The 22,798-nt window shown below is 32.6% G+C and overlaps 1 protein-coding gene, 1 non-coding gene and 1 pseudogene across 2 annotated transcripts; all 3 read right to left on the minus strand.

Annotated features, from left to right (window-relative positions):
• Positions 1-1,762: 1,762 nt before the first annotated feature.
• Positions 1,763-1,846, minus strand: LOC140958158 (small nucleolar RNA SNORD34). Its single transcript, XR_012171751.1, has one exon. It is a non-coding gene; the product is annotated as a small nucleolar RNA SNORD34 (small nucleolar RNA).
• Positions 1,847-5,950: 4,104 nt separating this feature from the next.
• Positions 5,951-7,572, minus strand: LOC140957687 (pathogenesis-related genes transcriptional activator PTI6-like). Its single transcript, XM_073415026.1, has 2 exons — positions 7,332-7,572; positions 5,951-6,977 (listed from the first exon to the last, which is right to left on the minus strand). The coding sequence occupies exon 2, from the start codon at positions 6,955-6,957 to the stop codon at positions 6,184-6,186; it is 774 nt and encodes a 257-aa protein (XP_073271127.1). The 5' UTR covers positions 6,958-6,977; positions 7,332-7,572; the 3' UTR covers positions 5,951-6,183.
• Positions 7,573-14,052: 6,480 nt separating this feature from the next.
• On the minus strand, positions 14,053-18,917 carry LOC140957293 (probable inactive receptor kinase At5g58300; annotated as a pseudogene).
• Positions 18,918-22,798: the final 3,881 nt, after the last annotated feature.

Genomic DNA, 22,798 nt, shown 5'->3' on the forward strand with positions numbered 1-22,798 from the left:
TATATTCTGTTTTGTAAAATGATCTTACGGATCTACTGTATATATGAGACGAGTTAATTCGATTCTTACATATCATGAAAATAATATTTTTTGTCATAAACAATAATATTTTTAATATGTTGTGTAAAAGATATGTTTCAAAAAATTAACTCGTGAAACAATCGAACAAAATTTTTTTGTGTATTGTTAGTAAAAATCTGTCTTCGGACTTTAATCTTATTTAATTTGACATGCAATCCCATTTTTATAAAATTAAAAATAACAGTGAATAGTATATCTATTCCAAATCTAACTTTGACGCTTTTGGAGTTCAAATTACCATTAAACACTTTCTTGAATCATTGTCTATGAGTAATTAATGTCACTCAAACACGTAATTCATTTTAAATCAAATACATAACTATCTTTTAAAAAATACTGTAAATTACTTATCGGGAATAGGGTCTCATATTCCAGCGGGGCCTACATGGAAGCTTGATATGAGATTATTTTCACTGAATTGTATCCGTTTCACTTCTTTCCCTGCTAGGATTGGAAATCATACGATCGAGTTGTTGGATTTACGAAATAGTGTAAAAATAAGTGCTTCAAATCATTGCTATTTGACTCGGACTGTTTTAAAAAAATCAAGGTATTTCGAATTGTTCGTTGAAACGGTTAAAATCAGATAAAACATCTGAAATTATTTCAACAATGAACTTTAGACATATAAGAGTTCTAAATTGAATCTCTTTAGAAAGAAAATCTTTTGTCTCATGGTAGCTTGCTCCAATCCCTTACGAAACTTTCATTATTGGGTTATCCACACACTTCACATGTTTCTAGCGATTCACTTGACATCATAAAATGATACAAATTTTGGATAAAAATTTACAACGCAATAAAATGTCTTTGTTGACGATCATTTCCTCCGACAGCGTTCCTCGAACAATGTCATAAATCCATAACTCTTCCCCTCTTACTAAAACTGAAGCTCTTTGCATGTGAACATTCAACAAATAACATGTATTTTTCAAAGTAAATTTCTTTCTTTTTTTTCAGTACAGAATGACGATTATTACAATTGAGTCTCATATTAGAAACATCGTCTTAAACTTGAAAACTTGACATCAAATAAAACTACCATCGAAGATCTCAACCAAACCATTAACAATGGCTGCAACCAGTCGCTAGGTTTCACCGGAACTAGTTTATACCAATATGAAGGATACAGATTTAGCTCCACCCCGGTTTTTGCTACTTTCTCCGTTGTAGTCATCGTGTTGATGACCTTGTTGTTCTAGATTACTACCGGTGTGGATGACCTTGTTGTTCTAGATTAAAATTCGTTGTTGCATAAAGGTGGAATAAAACCAGGAATAATTGTTGAATCAAACTGCACAAAAAGCTTCACAAAACATATTGAGATAACTACAATGGTTTCTCTTAAAAGTCGATATTAAGGATGATTATTCAAACCTTAAGAATTTTGATAATTAGTTTTCATCTGCCTCCATGTTGAATCCAAATCATAGAAAACAAGAAACACAAGGCTGGCTACATACATTTGAACGATGAATTTGAAATGAAACATATATTGAGTTAATTTCAAATCCATCGTAATTTCTATTACATCTACATAGATTTAGTAATTGATATATTAGAAATTGAACGAATATACATATTAATCCAAGTAATCGATTGGATTTGAAATCCATAAAAAAAAAAAAAATTCATACCCAAAAAAATTCAAATTCATCCAATCATTCATAATCTCCAAAAGGGGGGCCTCAGAAGTAGTCGATAACATTCTTCACCTAAAAAAATCAGACAATGTAGGCAATAGTTTCGATCATCATAGGCCCCCTAAGTAAATTTTGAACAAAAAACGAATGGAAAAGGGAAAAGCGATCTGATTCATCTTTCCCATGATCCTTCTACACATATTTATGAGTAACATTCACAACTCTGCAAGCAGCAAACTAGTTGTTTACGCTTACATCTCCACCGCCTCATGCCAGATTAGACCCGATACACGGATCCAAAACAAGATAAAATCAAATTTTCAGAAAATCAGAACCCGACACACAGATTTTACATCCCAAATTTAGCAAAGCGTTCCAAAATTCACACTCACAAACGTTTATTTCTGAGATTTATTCCACCATTTCAGCTGTGGGATTCTCCAGAAAACTTGAAATCTAGAGAACGCTACTGCTGGTGTGCTTGCGATTGTGAAACGTGGCGGCCAGGATATGGACTCGAGGGTTTTTATGTTTTAACTTCTGTATTTCAGTGGATATGGGCTTATCAGGTATTGGGCTTAATCGGAAATGGGTTTCCACGGACGGGAATTTTGGCAGAAGAAAAGATTTTTTACAACCCAAACCCACTTACCCCAAATGATAAACAAACGATCTTAAACTTAAGCCAACAAAATTCAAATATTTTTATTGTTAAAATAATTTAAATCAAGCCTATCATTATTTAAGTATTTTCTATAAAAAATAATAAAAGAGTAAGTCTATTGTGAGATAGTCTCACGAATTTTTATCTGTGAGACGGGTCAACCCTACCGATATTCATAATAAAAAGTAATACTCTTAGCATAAAAAATAATATTTTTTCAAAGATGACTCGAATAAGATATTCGACCCACGAAATTGATCCGTGAGACCGTCTCACAAGTGTTTTTGTGATAATAAAAATGAGTAACATTTAGTGTCGAAGTTATTATATTATATGAAGTGCTTTTAAAAATAAAAAAGATGGCAACGAGATAAATCATTGAGGCACTCTTAAGACATACTTATTTGGGAAAAAAATCTATTTTTGTTTTCTAATATTACGTTTTCCTCTTTTAGTCATATAATTAATCAAACTTGGATATCGGTCCCCAAATTTGTTGTCATGTCGTCGGATTTCACAACATCGATTTTCGGCTAAAATTAAACACACTTGTAAAAATCGAACAAAAATAACCAAAAATTAAAAGTTATCGGATTAATATCCAAATTTGACTAATTTCAAAACTAAAAAAAAAAACTAGAGAACCAAAATAACTTTTATCCCTATTAGACTAAATATGCTTATGTTATGAGTAACATATTTTCCATGTGTTATTTCTATTTGGGATGACAACTTTTTCTGAATTCGACGGAGAATCCGATTCTCGACTTGAATGGACGAGGGTATCGAAAGATTTTCTACCCGATTGGATCATTATTTTTAGATAAATTATTTCTAATATTATGTTTTTTTCCTATAATGTTTAATTTATTAATTTTTATATTTTTTTCTTTATTATTATCTCAATAATTTAGTAAATATCTATAGCTTATTCAAAATAATTCAAATTTGAGAAAATACAATCATAGGTGATAATAAAAATTTGGGTAAGATATGGATTTTGCAATCTTCCCACGGATACAAATATGAAGATTAAATTGAATACTCGATAATTATAAGAATGAAGTTGAATATATACGAATTAGAATTCTATATAAACACGACTCATGGTCATCTTTAATTGTGTGGTCGTAGTATCATGTCCTCTGCACTTATTTAATGTCTGTCGAATTTGATAATCTTGAATAAGTACACTAAATATTTGAGATGTACGTCATTGAAATAGATAAATAGCATGCATATAATAAGTTAGTTTTGATTTATATATTTTTATCTTTTTTTAGTATGTGACATTTAGACTATTGGACAATTTCATTACCAAAAAAAAAAAGTACTGATAAGTAGTCAAAATATAATAATCGACAGGAATGAGTCTAAGTCCCCCTCAAAGATTATTAAATGAAAATATGTTTATTAAAGGAAAGAAGTCGCTAGTTGAAGTTGAAGCACGCTTTATTCTAAGCCAATCAAATACATTAATAATTAAATTAATCAGCAGTGCGATTTCACTCCAGTTTCCAAGCAATTTGTTGATCGAGTATTAAGGAACAAATTCTGTGGGTTTTTTTTTTTTGGATATTGATTAAAGAATTTTGATAATTATATTTATCTTTTATTTAACATGTATTTTAGCTGTCACAAGTATTTTAGCTGTCACAAAAATTTATGTGAGACAATCTCAACAAATCAATTTTGTGAGACGTATCTCGTATTTGAGTCATCCGTAAAAATATATTATTTTTTATCTCAAAAGTATTACTTATTATTACTAATATGGACAAGATTGACTCGTCAATAGAGATGATTGACTCGTTTCACGTATAAATATTATTAGAACAAGTGACATACAAATTTGTTAATTGTCATGTTTTTTAGTTTAGCCCAAAATAAGTATCCAAAAAAATGTGGATTTTATCTATCTTAATAATCGCCTGCCGCATCCTCTGTATACGAACGAGTGTTATTCATGATCTCAAAATGTGGAATTTCTATTCGGTTAATCCTTTAATATATGATTAGATTTGATTGTTTTATTAACTACAATGTAAAATACAATAAAATCAAATTTTAAAAGTAAAATATTTTAAAAAAACATGTCAAACATATAGAATTTAATATGTGTCCATGCCCAAAAAAAAAATAACAAGAGAAATTACATTTAAAAAAACATAAAAATAGTTTGCTAAAAATAAATAAATAAATGAAATTTGAAATATATATTTGGCAAAGATTTTTTTGGTGAGAATAGTGGGAGGCGGCGGCTAATTGAATGGCCACGTAGAGAGTTTGGTCACATTTGGTCACCAACCATTGGACCCATCCAATTCTTTATTCTTATCCCTCTTTTTTCCACGCAATTTCCAGTCATCGTTTTCTTTCTGCGTTGAAAAAATATTCATATTTCGTTAATCGCACTTTATATTATTAATATGTAGATAAATAAAATATTGATTTAATATTTTATTTATTTTTCATTGCAAATCATAAAAATAATTATAACCTATCAATTTCAAATTCATCTTTCCAAATACTCTCCAAAAGATTCATACATTTATTGAAAATTAAAAGTCTTTATTGTTTTAAAAACGAATCTATAAATCTACAAATATGACTCATTCCATAGCACAATGGAAGACTTTCACAAAATGTTATCTTCAAATTGTTTACCTGTGTTTATTGTAAATAAATTAATTCACAATCCAGATATTTATGGATGTGACTTTTTATCAATCTAATTGTTGATGTTTCATATTGTTGATGTTTCATATGACTGACTATTGATTCTCCAATCGAAAAACATTTGGCTGACTCTTCTTGTCTCTGCCTCCTGCTGTTGTGTTCCTAATGTAACAAAGTTCATGTACTTGTTTAAAAGGTGGCAGAATTATTATTATTTTTTTTAATTAACGACGCTAGACCTGACCAGTTTCCTACCTGAAGATAATTCTACACTCAAAGAGGATGAGTGATACGTTGAATCAGTCAGTGTTATGGAGGTATGAAATCGTTCTGATTTCATATGACGAAATTATGTACTGAATAGATCGACCGATTCGCTCTACAATGTATTTTGCCAAAAAAAAAAACAACAACTAAAAGAGTTATGAAAATCCTTTGAAAGAAAATACAAAACCCATAAAATCTTGAGTTAAAATCTCACTTGAGTGAACAAATGCTAATGTTATTTTTGTTAGGTGTAGCATCGACTGGGATGAGTGAATGGTTCCACAGTGTGAAATACACCCAATGATCATAGCATTGGCCGTCAAACCAAGTGTAGAAATGCGCAGGGCCACCCCAGGCATGAATTATTGAACTAAGAAACCCAACACAAACCACTTATTCTTTGTCTAAAGGGACTTGGATATTTCGACGACTACTACAAATTACAACTTAATTTATTATTCAATACTGTCTTTATCATATGGATTCGTTAAGTATATCATTTTAATTAGTTAATCTTCCAATATATTTAAAATTACCTTATTAGAAATTGATTTTTGTCAAAATATTACCGATTGCTATGTTCTTTACAAACAATCGCTTCGTATAAATAATGTAATAACAAGAAAATATTCTATGATTTCTATTATAAATTAATTTCTACAACACATTGAAGTTATCTAGTAGCTTGATTCTAACTAGAAACATACACACAAAATCTCCTATCAAAAACTTTGCGGCGGTATATAATTTTTATATATATGTAGGATTACTAAATACACGCTTTTAATACAACTAATGACAAATCCGAGATTATAATAAATAAAGTTCCCACATCAATTTTGGCCAATCCTATACCGCCACGTCGAGATCAGCTGATGTCATGATGTCGTTGATAAAGTCATCAAAGTCAAACTCGCCGAATTCGTCGGCCAGGTAATCCCTCGACATCCTTGTGCCTGGCAGGCCCAACGGTAAATCAAAGTCAAACCCCAAGTCGTCGAAGCCGTAACCGAGGCTGTCGAAAGCCGGCAAATCCTCGAACCGGAGGACTGATGTCGGAGATAGAGCGGCGTCGTTTCCGGAGGAGACGGGCTCGCTCTCAGTCGCGGAGTCTGTGGCGGGGGAGGCAACAGGGAAGTTGGTTACAGCGGCGGGGCCTTTCAATTTCACGGCTGCGCTGTCGTAAACGGTGGCAGCTTCTTCCGGGGTGTCGTAGGTTCCCAGCCAGACCCGTTTTCCGATATTCGGGTCCCGGATCTCGGCCGCCCATCTCCCCCAAGGCCGCTGACGCACCCCGCGGAACTTTTTCCGGCTGGTAACGTCATTTCCAGTCGGTATCCCACGCCTCTTCTTGTTGAAACGATCTTGATATCGTCCAGGTAGCTGTTGCGTGGATGATGTACGGAAGCTTATCTCTTCCACGTGCCTCTTGACTCTTCGCGAGCAGAATCCTGCGGCAGAGTCGGATTCATCGCCAGATGAGTCCGTAGCGTCGCCGTCTGTAAGAATGATTCTAACCACTTTCCGGGTTCGCTTTGAATCAGCGGGGGGTCTCCGATGATTTACAAGCTTGGAAGTAGAGACAACGTGTTCCGTAAACTTGAATGGTCGCTTGACTTCCATTGGTTTCGTATCCAAATAGACTATAGCTTAAACACAACAAGAAACCCGTAAGTAGTGGAGCCGCTCTAACACCTCACATAAGCTCAAAATCAAAAGCCAAATCAAGAAAGAAACAAAACGATGATGAATTTCTTTCTAAATAATCTTTAGACCAAAGGAGTTGAGTAAAAAATCCGCAGTAGCAGTACTCAAGTGAAAGGGGTGAAGACGGAAGAGACGAAAGAAGTTCACAATAGTTTACAAAAGCAGAGAAAGCAATTAGACGACTGCCTCAATTCTCTATAGGCATGCACCAGTACTGAATCTTTGAAGCTGTATATGTGTTTTATATAGAACATACAAAGAAAGAAGAAGTTGTGGGTGTAGGGTCGCACATGTTTCAAGAAAGAGAGGGAAAAAGGGGTGTGATTCAGGCAGCAAAGCAGCAGCAGCTGTAATTAAACGCGCCTTTTTTTCCTTTGTTTTGGCGGGAAACAAGTAAAGACGAGACAACAGAGTGGTGTGTGGAGTGGAAAGAATGGATGGACGCAGGATCCTTGCTGCTACCACAATATCTCATTCCCTCCCTCCACCCCGCCGTCTCTTTGTGTCCTCAGCAACGAGCTTTGTCTGTATTTTATACTACCCCGAGTCCACATGTTAACATCAACATAAATAGTAAAAAAAAAAAAACACCGAAAGAAAAAAAAAGGAACTACAGGTCCACGGATTAGTGATTACATTCACTGTGATGGTTTTTGTATACATAATTTTCCGAATTAATCTTCAGAGTTGGTTTGGATAAAGTGATATAAACATCGTTTTATCAAACGAACCACGTAAAAGCGAAAAAATTACACATCTTCATGACAAAGAAGACTACTTTAGAAAATCTTTTATGATCAAATTGGGTAAGGGATGATAAGTGTAAAGTCAATTTTAATGTAAAATCTAAATGTTGATTTAGTTTGTGCAATAATAAAGCAGTGGGGAGGGAAAAAAACATGGTTCCACTTTAAAATTATTTAAAATTTAATAATGTATGGTGAACAATTAATTAATTGGTTGATTTATGGAATAGAAGGAAGTTGTGAGAAGAAAGGAATGGGTATGAAAGTGGAGCCTTGCTGTTCCATTCATTGATCACATCACAACGAAAGGCCAATAACAATAATATGGTGAAAAATTATATTGTCGCGGGGTAGAGCCGTAGGTTACTCCAATTCATGCCATCTTTCGATGGAGCTTGAATTTTTATTTTGACAAAAATTTGTGTCAGACGGTCTCACGCGTCGTATTTTGTGAGACAAATATCTTATTTGTGTCATCTATAAAAAAGTATTACTTTTTATGCTAAGAGTATTACTTTTTATTGTGAATATCGGTGGGATTGACCCATCTCACATATGAATATTCGTGATACCGTCTCACAAGACACCTACTCTTTAATTTTTTGAACTATTTTTTGTTCTAATTTTTTTTTCCTTAAGACAGAATCATAAAAAGAAAACATGTATTTTAGAGGATCGTTGTAATTTTTAAGAGCTGTCTCAATCATTTTATGTTTATATATCCTGAGAGAAACCATAGAATGAAAACTAATTTCTAGACTATAAGTAAACATTTAAGAAAATTTTAAACCCGATTTATTTAAAATAGTAGTTTACAAATGGGGAAATGTAATTTTTCAGACAAATGACTTTATTACAAATACATCGTTTTTTAAAATTTTGCCATCTGCCTATATGCCAATATTTAATATCCAATAATTTGATGCATTTGCTTGAGATATGAATAATTAATTAAATTTCAAATGGTATTTGTTATGCATATAATATATTTAAAATAACTGGGTCGATCCGGTCCATAAATGCAATAAAATGTAAAAACTTTTGAGTTTTCACATAAGAAATAATATTTTTTTAAATCAGACTGAGTCAGATATTCGATCTCATTAAAATTGGCATATGAGACGATTAGTTTTTGTAAAATTTAAATAAGGTTTCTTCAAATTAATTAAAGAATAGATATATGGGGTTTTTTTTAATTAAATAGTTCGATGATGAATATATTTAAATTGTGTGGTTTCTATTCAAATTATATATTGTGGTTGAATTATATAATCTTTTGACCAGATGAATTTATCAATCTTTTCCTAAGATACACAGTTAATAATTTTTTTTTCCCAACGTGATAAGATTGTTACGTATGACTGATACTCATTGAAAATAAGGTTCGGTTTTAGTAGACGATAACAATCCGAATGCAGATTTCGAATTTCCTCTACACCTGAAATCACGAAGGAGACCGTTAGAAGGAGGCCGGAAGGTGTCCCGACGTAGCCCCTTCGACGCTCAAGTCAGAAACTGATAATATAATCCAAGATCAGCTAAAGGTGTTGCTGAAAGTCAATATATTGAATCCATGAATTAGACATCCAAACATGATATTTATAGGAGAATACGTGAGTCTGTCATAAATCTTCTACCTTGACTAAAGATCGGTCAAGATTCAAATAAATTTTTTTCTTTTACAAAATTAATCAATAAAACCATCTTACCAGAGTTTTGGATATGTTTGCGAGCGGAACATTTGTTGATCAGGTTACGTGGATTGGTTAATTTAAGGTAACAGTGTCAAATGTTGTACGTGTCAGATTTTGATTTACCTTTTTTTTTAAAATTTCGCTAGTGGGAAATAGCATTGATGAGGTTATTAATTATGGATACAACCTTTTTTCTTCACCTGTAATTACCCACCACAATTAATATTGGTGAAATTAATTTTTGTTCCTCCACTAGTCTACATTAACTTCATTTTGTATTTACCTAGGGCGGTGTGGATGCTTAAGTTATATTTAAAAAAAAAACATTTAAATATTTATAAAATTTTAAATTGTTTTTATTAAAAAAATATAAATTATTTTGACGTTTTTATAAATGTTGAAAAAATGTTTTTGTTTTTGTTTTTAAATAAAAATATAAGCATAACCCATACATTATAGCTTTTAGATTTTTTAAAATAAAAGTTTATTAAAAATAACGTTTGTAATCAAACAGTATTTTTTTTAAGAAAAAGTTTTTTTTTTTCTTTCTAAAAAAGTGCCCGAGCAAACGGACGATAATCAATATATAACATTTGTGATTATGTAAATATTAGAAATAAATACTGAAATTAATTGATATATATATATATTATTGAATATAATAAAATGAATAATTCCAAAGTTGGATAAATATCAACATCACTGAAAACTGATGGAACGAGTTCAGAAATAAATAAGTGACAAGAAAATTGGAGAAGAAAATCAAAGCTTTAAGAAAATTCCCCAAACTATAGGCTAGAGTTTCAGTCTCCTCTCTCAGAGAATCACCTACTCATGTAGGGGAGACACGATCAAAGTTAACTTCTCGATGTTGGAGATCCGTCTCACATAATCGAACTATGAGACGATTTTAAAAAATTTTATGTGTAAATGAAATTTACATAAGGTGATAATAGGAAAACATCAACCACGCGATATATAGAATATCAAAGATAGATTTGAATGAAAATAACTAAATATTCTAAAAAAAAATAAGAACATGCAAAGTGGGGTTAGAAAAAATTAATGATTAGAAAAAATCAATGATTAGAAAATTCTACAATATATTGAAAATGAGTTTTGAAAAGTAAGAATTGGTAGGCTCACCGTCACTTTAGGTAAAAGCAAAGGGATTAAGGGCCCATTGGGCCCTTGGCCCGGCACGTGAGTAAATAAATGTTTTGTTCACCTATTGCTTGTCAATTAAGCGAAAATTATTAATAGTACCTATTTTGTATACGCGATGCGATACGTGTGTATAATTTTTTTTATAATTATAAAAGAACTAAAGTAAAATTTGACAAATTATCCAGAGACTAAAGTAATATTTGAATTGTTGTAATTAAAAAAATTAAAAACAAAAGTATTTATTGAAATAAAAAAAGTGTAATATTGATATCACATAAAGACAAACTTGAAAGTGTCAAAAACAGATAAAGACGTCATCTTTATTTATATTATATAGATTCTTAATAATAGTAATAGATGTTTACTGAGTGTTAGCTTACAACAAACAATTATTTGTATATAATATAATATAATATAATAATATAAATATATCCACTCTAATAATAATAATAATAATAACAAATTACACGCAATAACGTGTAAAATCAGCAAACGACGGCCCCTGGAGTTTTGGCACAAATCATTAATTAAAGTCATAAAGTAAACGCTTATATAGAATACGCAAAGTCATAAATAAATTCATAGATTAAAAGACAGTTGTCAGCTGTCACGTGTAAATCCGACGTGTAAAGAAAAATATTTAAAGTTTTACACTCAAATGGAAAAAATTTTGATTTACGAAAAAAAAGATTTGATTTAGAGAAATATTTAAAATATGTATTTGAAACGAAACAGATTTTGAGGTTGTGTTAGATTCATATATTCAAATCAAACGCAACATAATAGTATCATAAAAATTTTCCAATATATATTATCAAGAAATTCATCCTTAGAGATCATACATTCTTTTCGTATAGAGCTAGGCCGGCGATTTAACTTTTTAGTAAAGAGTATTTCTCTTAGGTATCCTCGAATTTAAACTTTTACATATATTTTTCATGTACTAGAAGATATGCGCGTGCACGCACGCGTGGAACATATAAAGATGATATGATGAGAACAATTATCACATTATTTTCACTATGTTTTATTTTTCAATATATAATTCAATCTACGATACATCGATAAAGTCCAGAATTTTTTTTGCTTAAGTTCCTGGATATTAATATAATTGAGTTGTTTTATGTTTGATATATCATATAAGTATATAATGTTGCAATATTCTGTCTAAATATGAAATATTTATTAATATGATCCATAATTAGAACCATATTCTTATTATCACTGTGACACTTATGTTAATTTCACAACCTTAAAATTGTAAAAATAATATAATTAGATTATGAGTTTTCAAAATAATAAAACAAAAAACAAATATACTTTTTTTTTACAAGAACCGTGATTTCTAAGTTTCTCATGATATATTTTGAAGTCATACAGTTCTTTATGTAAATCATGTCCTAAAAAAGTAGTTACAAGTTCTACAAGTATTATCGATGAAAATTTGACATGGCATAAAAATTTAAGATAAATGTAATTTTTTTAAAAAAAATTAATTTTTGAGGGAAAAATATTTAAAAACATAAAAAAATTTAAAAAATCTTTTAATCATTTTAAGTAACTGTACATGTAAAATTTATTTGTTTTTACATAAAAACGATTTGAATTCATTCTTATTTCTTTTTTTCTATCCCTTTGATGTATATAAAAGTAATTATTATACATAAAATCAATTTAAACTATTTTTTATTCTTTTGAAGTGTTTTCTTATGGTGCCAAACAAATATTTATGTTTGTCATGCATATGATTTTACGATTTGACACATTGACACCCACGTCAGTGCAATCTTCATCATGTTCACAGTTAGTTTAGTATAGGGCTTTGCACGATAGATCACAATTATAAGAAATAAAAATCGTGTCTTGGGTAACAAATATAACTTTTGGCTTGAAGATCAAGAAACGTTCGAACTAAAAGACAAATCTTTCGCTATCATTTAGTTTTTTTGGGTTATGCGTGCATAAGTGAGGATTGTACTGGGATTAGTGAACTCCTATGAAGTTCTCGTGAGTTAAGTTGCTGACATTGTGTCGCTTATTTTAAATTACATTAAAGATATAGTTTTTTTCTTAAAAAAATGAACTGTAAATTTAATTCCAAAAATAAAATTTCATTTTTCTTCAATTATTGTTAAATTCATTAATACATGAAAAACAAACAAAAAAACAAATATATTTATTAATACTATTGTTCTGAATTTCATTAAAGATAAGCAATTTTTTTAGCCGGAAGAAAACAAACAAAAAAATATTTATTATTATTGTTCCGAATTTCAATAAAGGTATATTATTTAAAAAAATGGAATGCAAATTTCATTACAAAAAATGAAAGCTATGAAAACATACAAACAAAGATAATAGATAGATAATAGATGGATAGATTAGCTCATGAGATGAAGGAATGCCGATAATATCTGGCTCCATTTTTTTTCTCTTGCAGTCCCAATATTTTAAAGTAATAGTTTGTTATGTCTTTCATCAAACCTAAAACTTAAAATCACCAAAACCCATTCCATTAAGTCTGTTTCTAACTTTACCATAAAGTTCAAAAACAACAATTTGGACCAAAAAGAAAGACAATTCAAGGCCTATCCTACATATAATTAGTTCAACTCAAGAACCCTTACTAGCTAGACAGACAACCACTGGCTATGTGCAATATAAAGTAATTTACTTTTAAAGTTAAGGTTGTATTTGGACGAATGAATTTGAAATCCATTGATTTTGATTATATTTTTATTGTTAGCTATGAAACAATTGAAAAAATATTAAATATATATTATATTTATTTACACATAAGTTACATTAAGTATAATCGAATTCAAATACGTCTATTATTGGACGAACTCGAAATTTATAATAATTAACATGAAACACTATATAAAACATATTGGAGTTTGATTTGAAGTTTCTGATCTTGCTTCTCTAAAACTCTAAAAATATATTTGAAATCAATGGATTTGAAATCTATCGATTCAAACATAACCTAAAAGAATTTATACGTAGTTTTCGAAAGAAATGGTTGAAAATAATGAGCAACATGCATGTTTTACCTTATATAGGGGTCATTTGGACAGCGCAACCAGGAGCATGTCCGTTGTCAATCTCCGACTGATCGATGCTCCGGCAAGAAACCTTAAATGGGAAACCATTCATCTTGTTCCCATTCACAAAGAAGTCAATGTGTCCCTTAAGGACTATATCGATGACCATCAGGTGTCTCAATGAATTATCCTGCAAGTCGTCCGCCACCGCCTCTTCGGCGGTCGTTTTCCTCATCCACGTCCTCGCCTTCACGTCTGCCGATGAGCTTGGTTCTTGACTTATCGCCGGGGTTTTCACCGTCCCGAGGTCGACCCCTTCCGAAGACAAAGAGACGGGCATTTGGCTGTAAGATAACTTGAGATTTTCGAGTTATTGTTTGTAAAATTTAGACGTACTTCGAAATCCGTGGTCACGAAAGTGTCCGTGTCCGTGTCGTTGACCCCGAGATAATAGACATCGAGCCGATGGAGGCGGACCTCGGGTAGGTTGGATTGGAGGAAGGCGAAATATACCCCTCCTACAAGTATAGCTAAGAGTAGAACCACAGCAAGGATTAGGGAGGTCCAGGCACAGCACGAGTTGCAGCATGCTCTGCATCGGGGGCGATGGCTGACTTGAGTTTCGGTGTCTATCAACTCAGGCTCCGAGGGTGGTTTTGGGGGCTCTTGGAATTTTGCCAGGGTGGCCTCGTTGAAGGAGACACGGCGGCTGAGGTTCCTCTGCAGCGGTTTCGGGCCATTGTTCGAAAATTGGCCTGCCGCGTTGGCAAGAAAACGGGTCTCAACACATTAAAATCTCAGGAGGGCAAAGTGAGTCTGAGATCATATGATTCAATGGGATATGTTTCATGTATTCTCGAACTCCGGAGGACCGTACAATTGTGGCAGACTGTAATCTGGGGCTGCCCTTAAATTGTGTGAAACTTTATTTCGTTCTGAACCTGTCATTCAGATAATAAGATGCCCACAGAATCGGTTATCAGAATTCAATAAATTTTGATGGGAGAATTAGAATAAACACAGTTGAGGTAAAGGAGACGTCATTACTACTGAAATGTTAAGAAAGCTTCTGAATATATATTTCAATGGTGTCGATAAACAAACAAAGCAAACCAGAATAAATACTCATGTAAATATCAAATGGCATTTTAGAATCAGATGAATTTTTCCCAACAAAACAGATGAGAAAATTCAGAATTTAGAATGAGTGAGCATTCATTTCTAAAGAATATAGTGTCTGCACATTCAAGTCCTGGAGTTATTCTCCTCGGAAGAAGGCCGGTTCTCCGAGTCAGATAGTCGAACCTCTTCAATCATTCTAACTACCTCATCCATATTAGGTCGCGTTTCGGGCACCTTTGAAACACAGGCCATGGCGAGTTGCAACATTTGCACCATCTCTTCTTCAATGTTTTGGAATCTCATTAGCTCGACATCAAAAACCTCAGCTGTCCATTCTTCCCGAACAACAGATTGTACCCATCTTGGGAGATCAACAGTGTCTTCACGGCTTGGGGATTGAATGGGTTGTTTCCCAGTAAGAATCTCTAGTAATATGACCCCAAAACTATAAACGTCAGATTTGTGAGAGTGCTTCCGCGTCTCGATTACCTCTGGAGCACGGTATCCTGCAAGACGAGATGATGTTGGGGGATAATTCATTAGAGGGGATAAGCCGAAATCTGAGACACACCCCTCCAGATCTTGATTTAGGAGGACATTTGAGGACTTTATGTTTCCATGAGCAAATTTTGTGCCTCCTATTGAATGCAGATGAGCGATGCCTCTTGCTGCCCCGAGAGATATTTTGACTCTTGAATCCCAGTCTAGTGCAGTTCTTCCAGCGGTCTTGTTTCCTGCTCAGTTGTAAGTGAGAAATAAAAATCAAATGAGAAGCATGAATAGAAAAAGTTTCCATCAGCGGAAGCTTGTTTCTTTGATAGAAAAACTATCAGATGCTGGGAAAAAAAGCGACCAACATAAAATCATATCATGGATTTACAGCAGCACGATGTCTTAGTATTCATTTGATCTTGAAAGACCTTTAAACGTTCAACTGACCTCATTCAGCAAGTAAAATTTTTCCAGAATCAACAAGTTAGGCAAATTTTATCACGCAAAAAACCTTTTTTAGAGTGAATCAATACCATGCAAAATAGTCGCCAAACTGCCATTTGTATAGTAATCATAAACCAGGAGCTTTTCGTCTTTGGAGTAATAATATGCACGTAAAGGCACAACATTTGGATGTTGTCCAACTCTGCCGCTTATTTCCATTTGCTGTTCAAAATCCTTCTTCCCAACAATGACCTCTTTTAACCTTTTCACAACCACAGTAGTCGACTCCTCCAAAACTGCCTTGTATGCCGTTCCAAAACTACCCTTTCCAAGCACTTCTGCCGAAGCCCTCAACAAATCCTCGAGATCAAAGTTGTATGAACAACCTTCAAAGAAAACCAACTTGTTTTTCTCGGGTTCTTGCACCCCACTTCCAAACTCTTCTCTTGGCTTCTCACCCCTCCCAGCACTAGTAGACTTAACTTTTGGCACAGCACCACCGTCATTCTTCTTTTTCTTATAGCAGCACAAAAATAAAACTAGAGCAAGAAGAAATAGAAGTACAGCACCTCCTGCTGCAATGGCGATTATAATTCCTAAAGAAAGTTTTTTCTTGGAGCTTTGCTTTTGAGGGCCTCCCGTGGGTGGTAGAGAAGGACTCGGGGTAGGGGACGGTGGAAGAACGGGAAAACAAGGATTTAAAGGTGGACCACATAAAGAGTTTCCAGTGAATGATGAATTAGGAAACGTTTGTAAAGAAGATGGAATGGTGCCGCTGAGATGGTTGTAGCTCAGGTTAAAACGTTTGAGAGGTAGTAGGCCCAGATCTGGAATAGACCCAGAAAGAGAGTTGTTCTGAAGGTTCAATGCTTTAAGTTCAGTCAAATTCTGAATGGTTGTGGGAATGCTTCCAGTAAATGAATTAAATGAAAGGTCCAACACATTTAATCGAGGGGGAAGTAATGTAGGGATTTCACCTGAAAACCTGTTATGTTGGAGGAATAGGTAGCGAAGAGAAGCGAGCGAAAGAATATCCGAAGGTAAATTTCCACTGAGGAGATTTGATCGAAGGCTGAGAACCCTTAACGAGTCCAGCTTTCCGAGAGTGTTGTTGGGAATTGGACCGGTAAGACCAATCCCAGGAAGGCGAACACCGATCACAGTTTTACCATCTTTAGCACAATTTATTCCAATCCAAGATGTGCACACAGGAGAAGTAAGATTCCAGTTGAGCTTCCTGCCGTGTGGTATGGCAGTGGCAAATGCCAAGAGGGCTTGTCCATCCATTTTCAAGTCACCAAGAGCTATAGGCAGAAACTTGATGGCCATGACAAGCAAAGAAAGCAATACACGGGCCGTGCAGAGTTTCGGGATGAGATGATGTGGCTTTTCTGAAGGTGGGAGAGAGATGATTAATTGACATTAGATTAGCAGAAGAGATTAAAAAGCAAAAACAAAATTAAAACAATCTGCCTTTGAAGTCATTAGACAAAAAAGAGTGACTCTACGTAAATACAGCCTGTTCATGATTACAGAACAATAAAATCAGGTCAAAGTAAAACAAATTTGTAGTGAAAGGATCCACAAACCAAGTCAGCTTATACTTAAATTGAATTTGGATATAGCCAAAAAAAGGCGCTAGGAAACTGATAATCAAGCTATAGATTCTCTCGTGATAGCCAAGATCAAACAAATGATTTGTTTTTATATGCCAAACCAGTCACATTTTTGAATAATCTGACAAAAAACGAACTTATAATTTTGAGATTTGGAACCAAATGTTCGAGAAAAGGATAGTCACAGCACAACACTTCTTACATAAAAAAGGTAAACAATGCCCTCATCATCCATTATTTCAGAAAGTCATGGAACAGATGAAAATAAAACAAAGTTAAAAGCAAAAAGGCATTTTGGAATGGAAAAGGCAAAATAATGCCACCTTTTTCCAAAACCTTGTAGCTAAATAGATTAGTATAATTTAATGTTTCGAAAGTGGATTAAAAGTTTATGGTAGAGAAGAATACTACAGCAAACTTAATCATCAAGTACGCTTTGGATGAAGAAGGAATTTCCAAACCAAATTATCCAACAAATTTTATTCATATCAAAGAGAGAGGAGGGAGGGCACGGGCATACTCAAAATAACATCAATTCTTAGCAAGTAACTTAGCTAAAAAAAAATATCTTAGCCCCCATTAGTTTTTAGCTATTTAGATTAAATGCTGCACATGAAAAGGCTCAGCTCCAACCCTACGTAAAAGTTCTTTTTATGTCCCTATCTACCAACCATCTCGTAGGTTCAAGACTCGTCGTCTGAGAAAACAAAACACAGAGAAGGGTTCATTTTTGCTTTTTTAGTGAAATTCACCAGGAAATTTTCTTCCCAATTAGAGCTTAAAAGAAAGGGGAAAGAATGAAAAGGAATTCTATATAACTTTTTCATGCGAATCCTAGAGCAAAAATGCGCCTTTGGGTAGTTGAGAAGATAAAAAAGAATCCCGAAAGTGGATTGTTTCAACCGTATAACCAAGATTCCTAAGCTTAAAACAATATGACAAATTGGCATACAAAATTTTCTATAAACCGATTTCAGAATGTCCTCGGGCCACAAATGCAGTTCATAAACGCACACATATTTTCTGCAACTGTTTTAACTCAGCACACCCAGATCTGCAGTTAAACTTAAATTTTCCCACTTCATCTACACCAAATAGAAAAAAACAAGTAAAGAAACCACACATAAAAGAGAGAAAGAGATAAAAAGAGTAAAGGGTTTGCAAAGATTACCTCGAAGCAGCAGCATTCCGATAATCCCGGAAATTTCTCGGCCAATTTCTTGATATTAACAGGGGGTTTACCAGGAATGGTGAGTTCAAGACTCGAAATCAGAGCTTTTCTTTCCCATCTTGATGCTGAAGCTTACTGAACACACGTAGCAAAGAAAGAATTTTTACATGACTCAAATCTTGAGAATGCAGCAGCATTGGTAGCCACATTCTTCTTTCTAATCACTACAAACGGGAATTCGCAGATCAAAATGAAGCTGCAGTGAAGTAAGTCTTAGTTGAGCTGGAAAAGAGAGGACAGAAGATGAAGTGCGGGAGAAGGGAAGGGAAGAGTCCCTGACTGAAATAACTCACTACTCAACCACTTCCAGGGTGTGATTTGCAATTAATAATCTGTTGATTCCTTTGTTTGCACCTAAAAAAACGTCTCTTTTTTAATGTACGATCAATCAAAGTGTAAGAAATAAATATACGTTGGAGATAATTAATATTGTAATTGGATTTTAATATATCATATTCAAACATTAAATATATAAACTTTAATTCAAAATATATTTCATTTGAGGAGATGTATTTAAATTCATATATTTCGATTATAATTAACAATATATGAAATTTTAAATTTACTTTTTACTTTTTTTACACATTAGCTATACAACATTTCAAAAGTCTCAATTGTTGAGTGGACTTGATATATCATCCTAACTAACATGAAACATTATATAAAATTTATCTGAGTTGAATTTGAAATTTATGGTTCCGATTCTCTAAAACTAAGAAAATACATTTTAATATTTGAAATATATCACTTCAAACGCAACGTCAGCGAATATTTTTAAAAAAATCAATTGTTTTTACAACTCTTATAAGTTTCTTAAGAAAATGTACTGTGATGGAGAATTGAGACGTCATGCTGCGAATGCCGCTTCGGACTCCTTTATTGACGCTAGTATTGCCTAAATTTGCTCGATGGAAACGAGCCATGGCAATTTTTTGGGACCATCATAGCCTCTAAAGAACAAAAGGATACATGAGACTAAAACATAATCTGAATTTTAATTTTTTAACAAACTTATAAAATGTTTTTATTTAAAAAATTAAGGTTTTGTAAAATGTTTTAAAAATTAATTTAAAATTATATATGTAATTGGACAACCATTCTATAAAATATTTTTAGAGTTGATGAGAAGTTTGGTTATTCTAAAAATATAAAAAAACACATCTCAATTGTTTTCAAGGCTACAGTTGATAACATTTTTTAGAAAAAATTTATTCAACACATGCATACTTTAAGTTTTTCAATCATTAAACAATAAAAACGTTTTTAAAGTACTTGTCCAAACGAAATCTTGGTTTTTTCATAATCATTAATAATCTTATATACTATATTTTTTCAGATCTACATAATCATCAGGATCTAACTTTTATATTTCAACAAAGACAAGTTGATTCCAGCAAGTCAAAGGTTGTGTTTGGATTGATTGAATATATTTGATCGTTTAAATGAATTTATATTTGATGAATATTAATTCTATACTATCCTTATATTATATAAAATACAATGATGATTACGATGGCTTTGAAATCCATCCAAAATATTCGTCATTTCAAATATATCTTCTAAATCCACACTCCAAATCAAATCCTTCCATCTAACTGCGACCCGTGTTGCATTCGGATTAAGAGATTTGGATTTAATTGGTATTTGAATTATGTATTTGAAATAATTATATAGTATGTGAATTTAAAATCAAATAATAACTAATTAAGACTTGAAATTCATTGATTTGTTATATAAATTTAATATCTCTAGCATCAAATTCATTAATTAACTCATTCAAATGCAAAATAAAGAATTGATGATTACAATATTATGATAATAAATACACGAATATTTCCAATTAAGATTTAGCATTTTACGTTATCGTTCTTATTTTGAGTTCGTTGAGAAATTGAAAAGTAAATGCTTTGACTATAAAATGTTAGTTTGTTGAGAAATTTTGTATATATCTTAGTTATTTCAATAAAACTATTTTAGTTGGATCTACATATATAAAATGCAAATATTGTAATCAAACAATTAAATCTAATTGGAATAAATTTTTAAAAAAAATTAAAAATAAATTAATACTTTTATAATAACAGTATATTTTTCCAATTACAATTATATCCTGATAGAAATAAAACATACTGAATATCTATATGAAAAAATGTAATGAATTTGAATGACACTCATTAATTTTGCAAGAATTTTTTTTTTAAAATAAAAGTTATGAAGATAGATTTTTTAAAATTATTTTCTCTTGGATTATTACCGTACGTCATATTTTTAAAATATATATCTAAATTTCTGATGGCTTATAACTTATTTGACACCAAATTTCTAAATTCAGAACGATATCTTGAGTTCGAGATCCAATCACAACAATTTTATCTCGACTAAAAAAAAAGTCTAAACTAAAATTTACAACTATATATTGTCAGATCCTTGTAGTTTGAAGGTCTGGACAATCTAAAAATAAGTCAAATCATTTTCATTATATTCAAAGTAAGCAAGTAGCTTAGCTAGCTAGGGTTTCATTAATGTAGATGACCACGCGGAATTTTAAATGCTAACCAATAAAGTTTCTAAAAGAATCGTGATTCATCATCCCTTGATTCCACTGCGCGATCACATGTCATTTACATAATCTTGTGACGATTATTAATACATATTTTAAATTCTTTTTTTTTTAAAATTGATCTCTGGTTTCTATTATATGGAGAAAAATACATTCTATGTAAATTATTTATTTTAGGATATATACAAATTATATATATATATATATGGATATATTTTGCATCGTTTGGTTCGATTCGATGAATATGACATAATTAATTGATTACATATTCTTATTTCACCAAACGTTTGACCCAAGTCCATTCATATCGGTTTAGCGTATCTAATTTCATGCATCATTCATCGTATCATATCTAAGGAGAACAAACACACGCGCACGCGCGCACACACACATATATACATGCATGAGTATTGAATATTGATGGACTTTTTAAACATTCACGATCTTTAACCATCAAGGATATTTTCACAATTGAATGTTTAACTAATTATGTATTATATGTATAAATACGTACATATTTCAAAGTTACATTTCCTTATCGGCATTTAAAAAAATATCAAAATTCAGTACGCGAAACCAAATTTATTTTACGTAATAATTAAAAAGAAACGTGAAGGACTATTTAAATATTATAATACATATTGCATGCTCTATTATTGACATGGTGTTAGAGTAGATGCCCTGTAAGCCAACTGTTGGCTAGGGAATTTATTGACTCAGTTGTAATAAACAATCTTTATTTTAATATAATTTACTTTTTAATGGTTTTGTTGTACTTTATCTGTATACCCATGCAAGCATCATAGATAAAGTCCTTGATTATCTTTTAATACAAATGAATCGTAATTCGATGTTGAAACTCAATTGTAAACACTGCATATTCTAAATTCGTTCCTAGTCGATTCAGCCGCCTAAAACAGGGATAAAGGTCGCTCGAACTCGAGACTAGCATCTGTGATGTTGTGTACTGCGTTTCTTGGTAAGGGCAAATAGATGTCCAAACATACAGATGGGTAGTCATATGATGATTATACTGAACAACCCTCCCTCGAACTTTCCAAGTGGTTATCATTCATCGAGAGGATAAGTCCGTGGTTATGATTGTACACCATTAGTCCTTACGACCCGGGACAACACTGAGGCTCTATATGCTAGGGCTGTGCTTTGACTCGTTTACCGGCTCCAGGAGAGTCATCAGGTGGCGAGGTTGGGTATAGTTGCGACACATATAGGAGCCAGTGCATTGTAGTCGGGGATTCACCGCTCACCTACGGGTGTGGATATCCTATGTGATCTGATGTAATAATAGTGCATGGAATCTCTGGCCAGAGTATGAGATGTACGTTAGAGAAAGAGTTCTCCAATAGTACACGCGATGCCACTATTATAGTTGTCACATAGTTATCGAATTAATATGCAACCCTCGATGAACCAATGGTTGCAGATTCGATCGGGATATATGAGATGAAGGGACCGTACTGTACGTTAATCATAATCGACTGGTTCTTGTAGGCACTATCAGCGATACCTAGGGGATCATGGGGCGATGCTACTAGACGCTCTTACCATGATCCGATGGGTGCAATCAGAAATGAGTTCTGACATTCTTGATCAAGGTGTTGATGAAAAGAATGGGGCTAA

This window comes from Primulina huaijiensis, chromosome 14 (genome assembly GCF_012295235.1).
Source record: "Primulina huaijiensis isolate GDHJ02 chromosome 14, ASM1229523v2, whole genome shotgun sequence".
In the NCBI taxonomy this organism is placed as follows: Eukaryota; Viridiplantae; Streptophyta; class Magnoliopsida; order Lamiales; family Gesneriaceae; genus Primulina; species Primulina huaijiensis.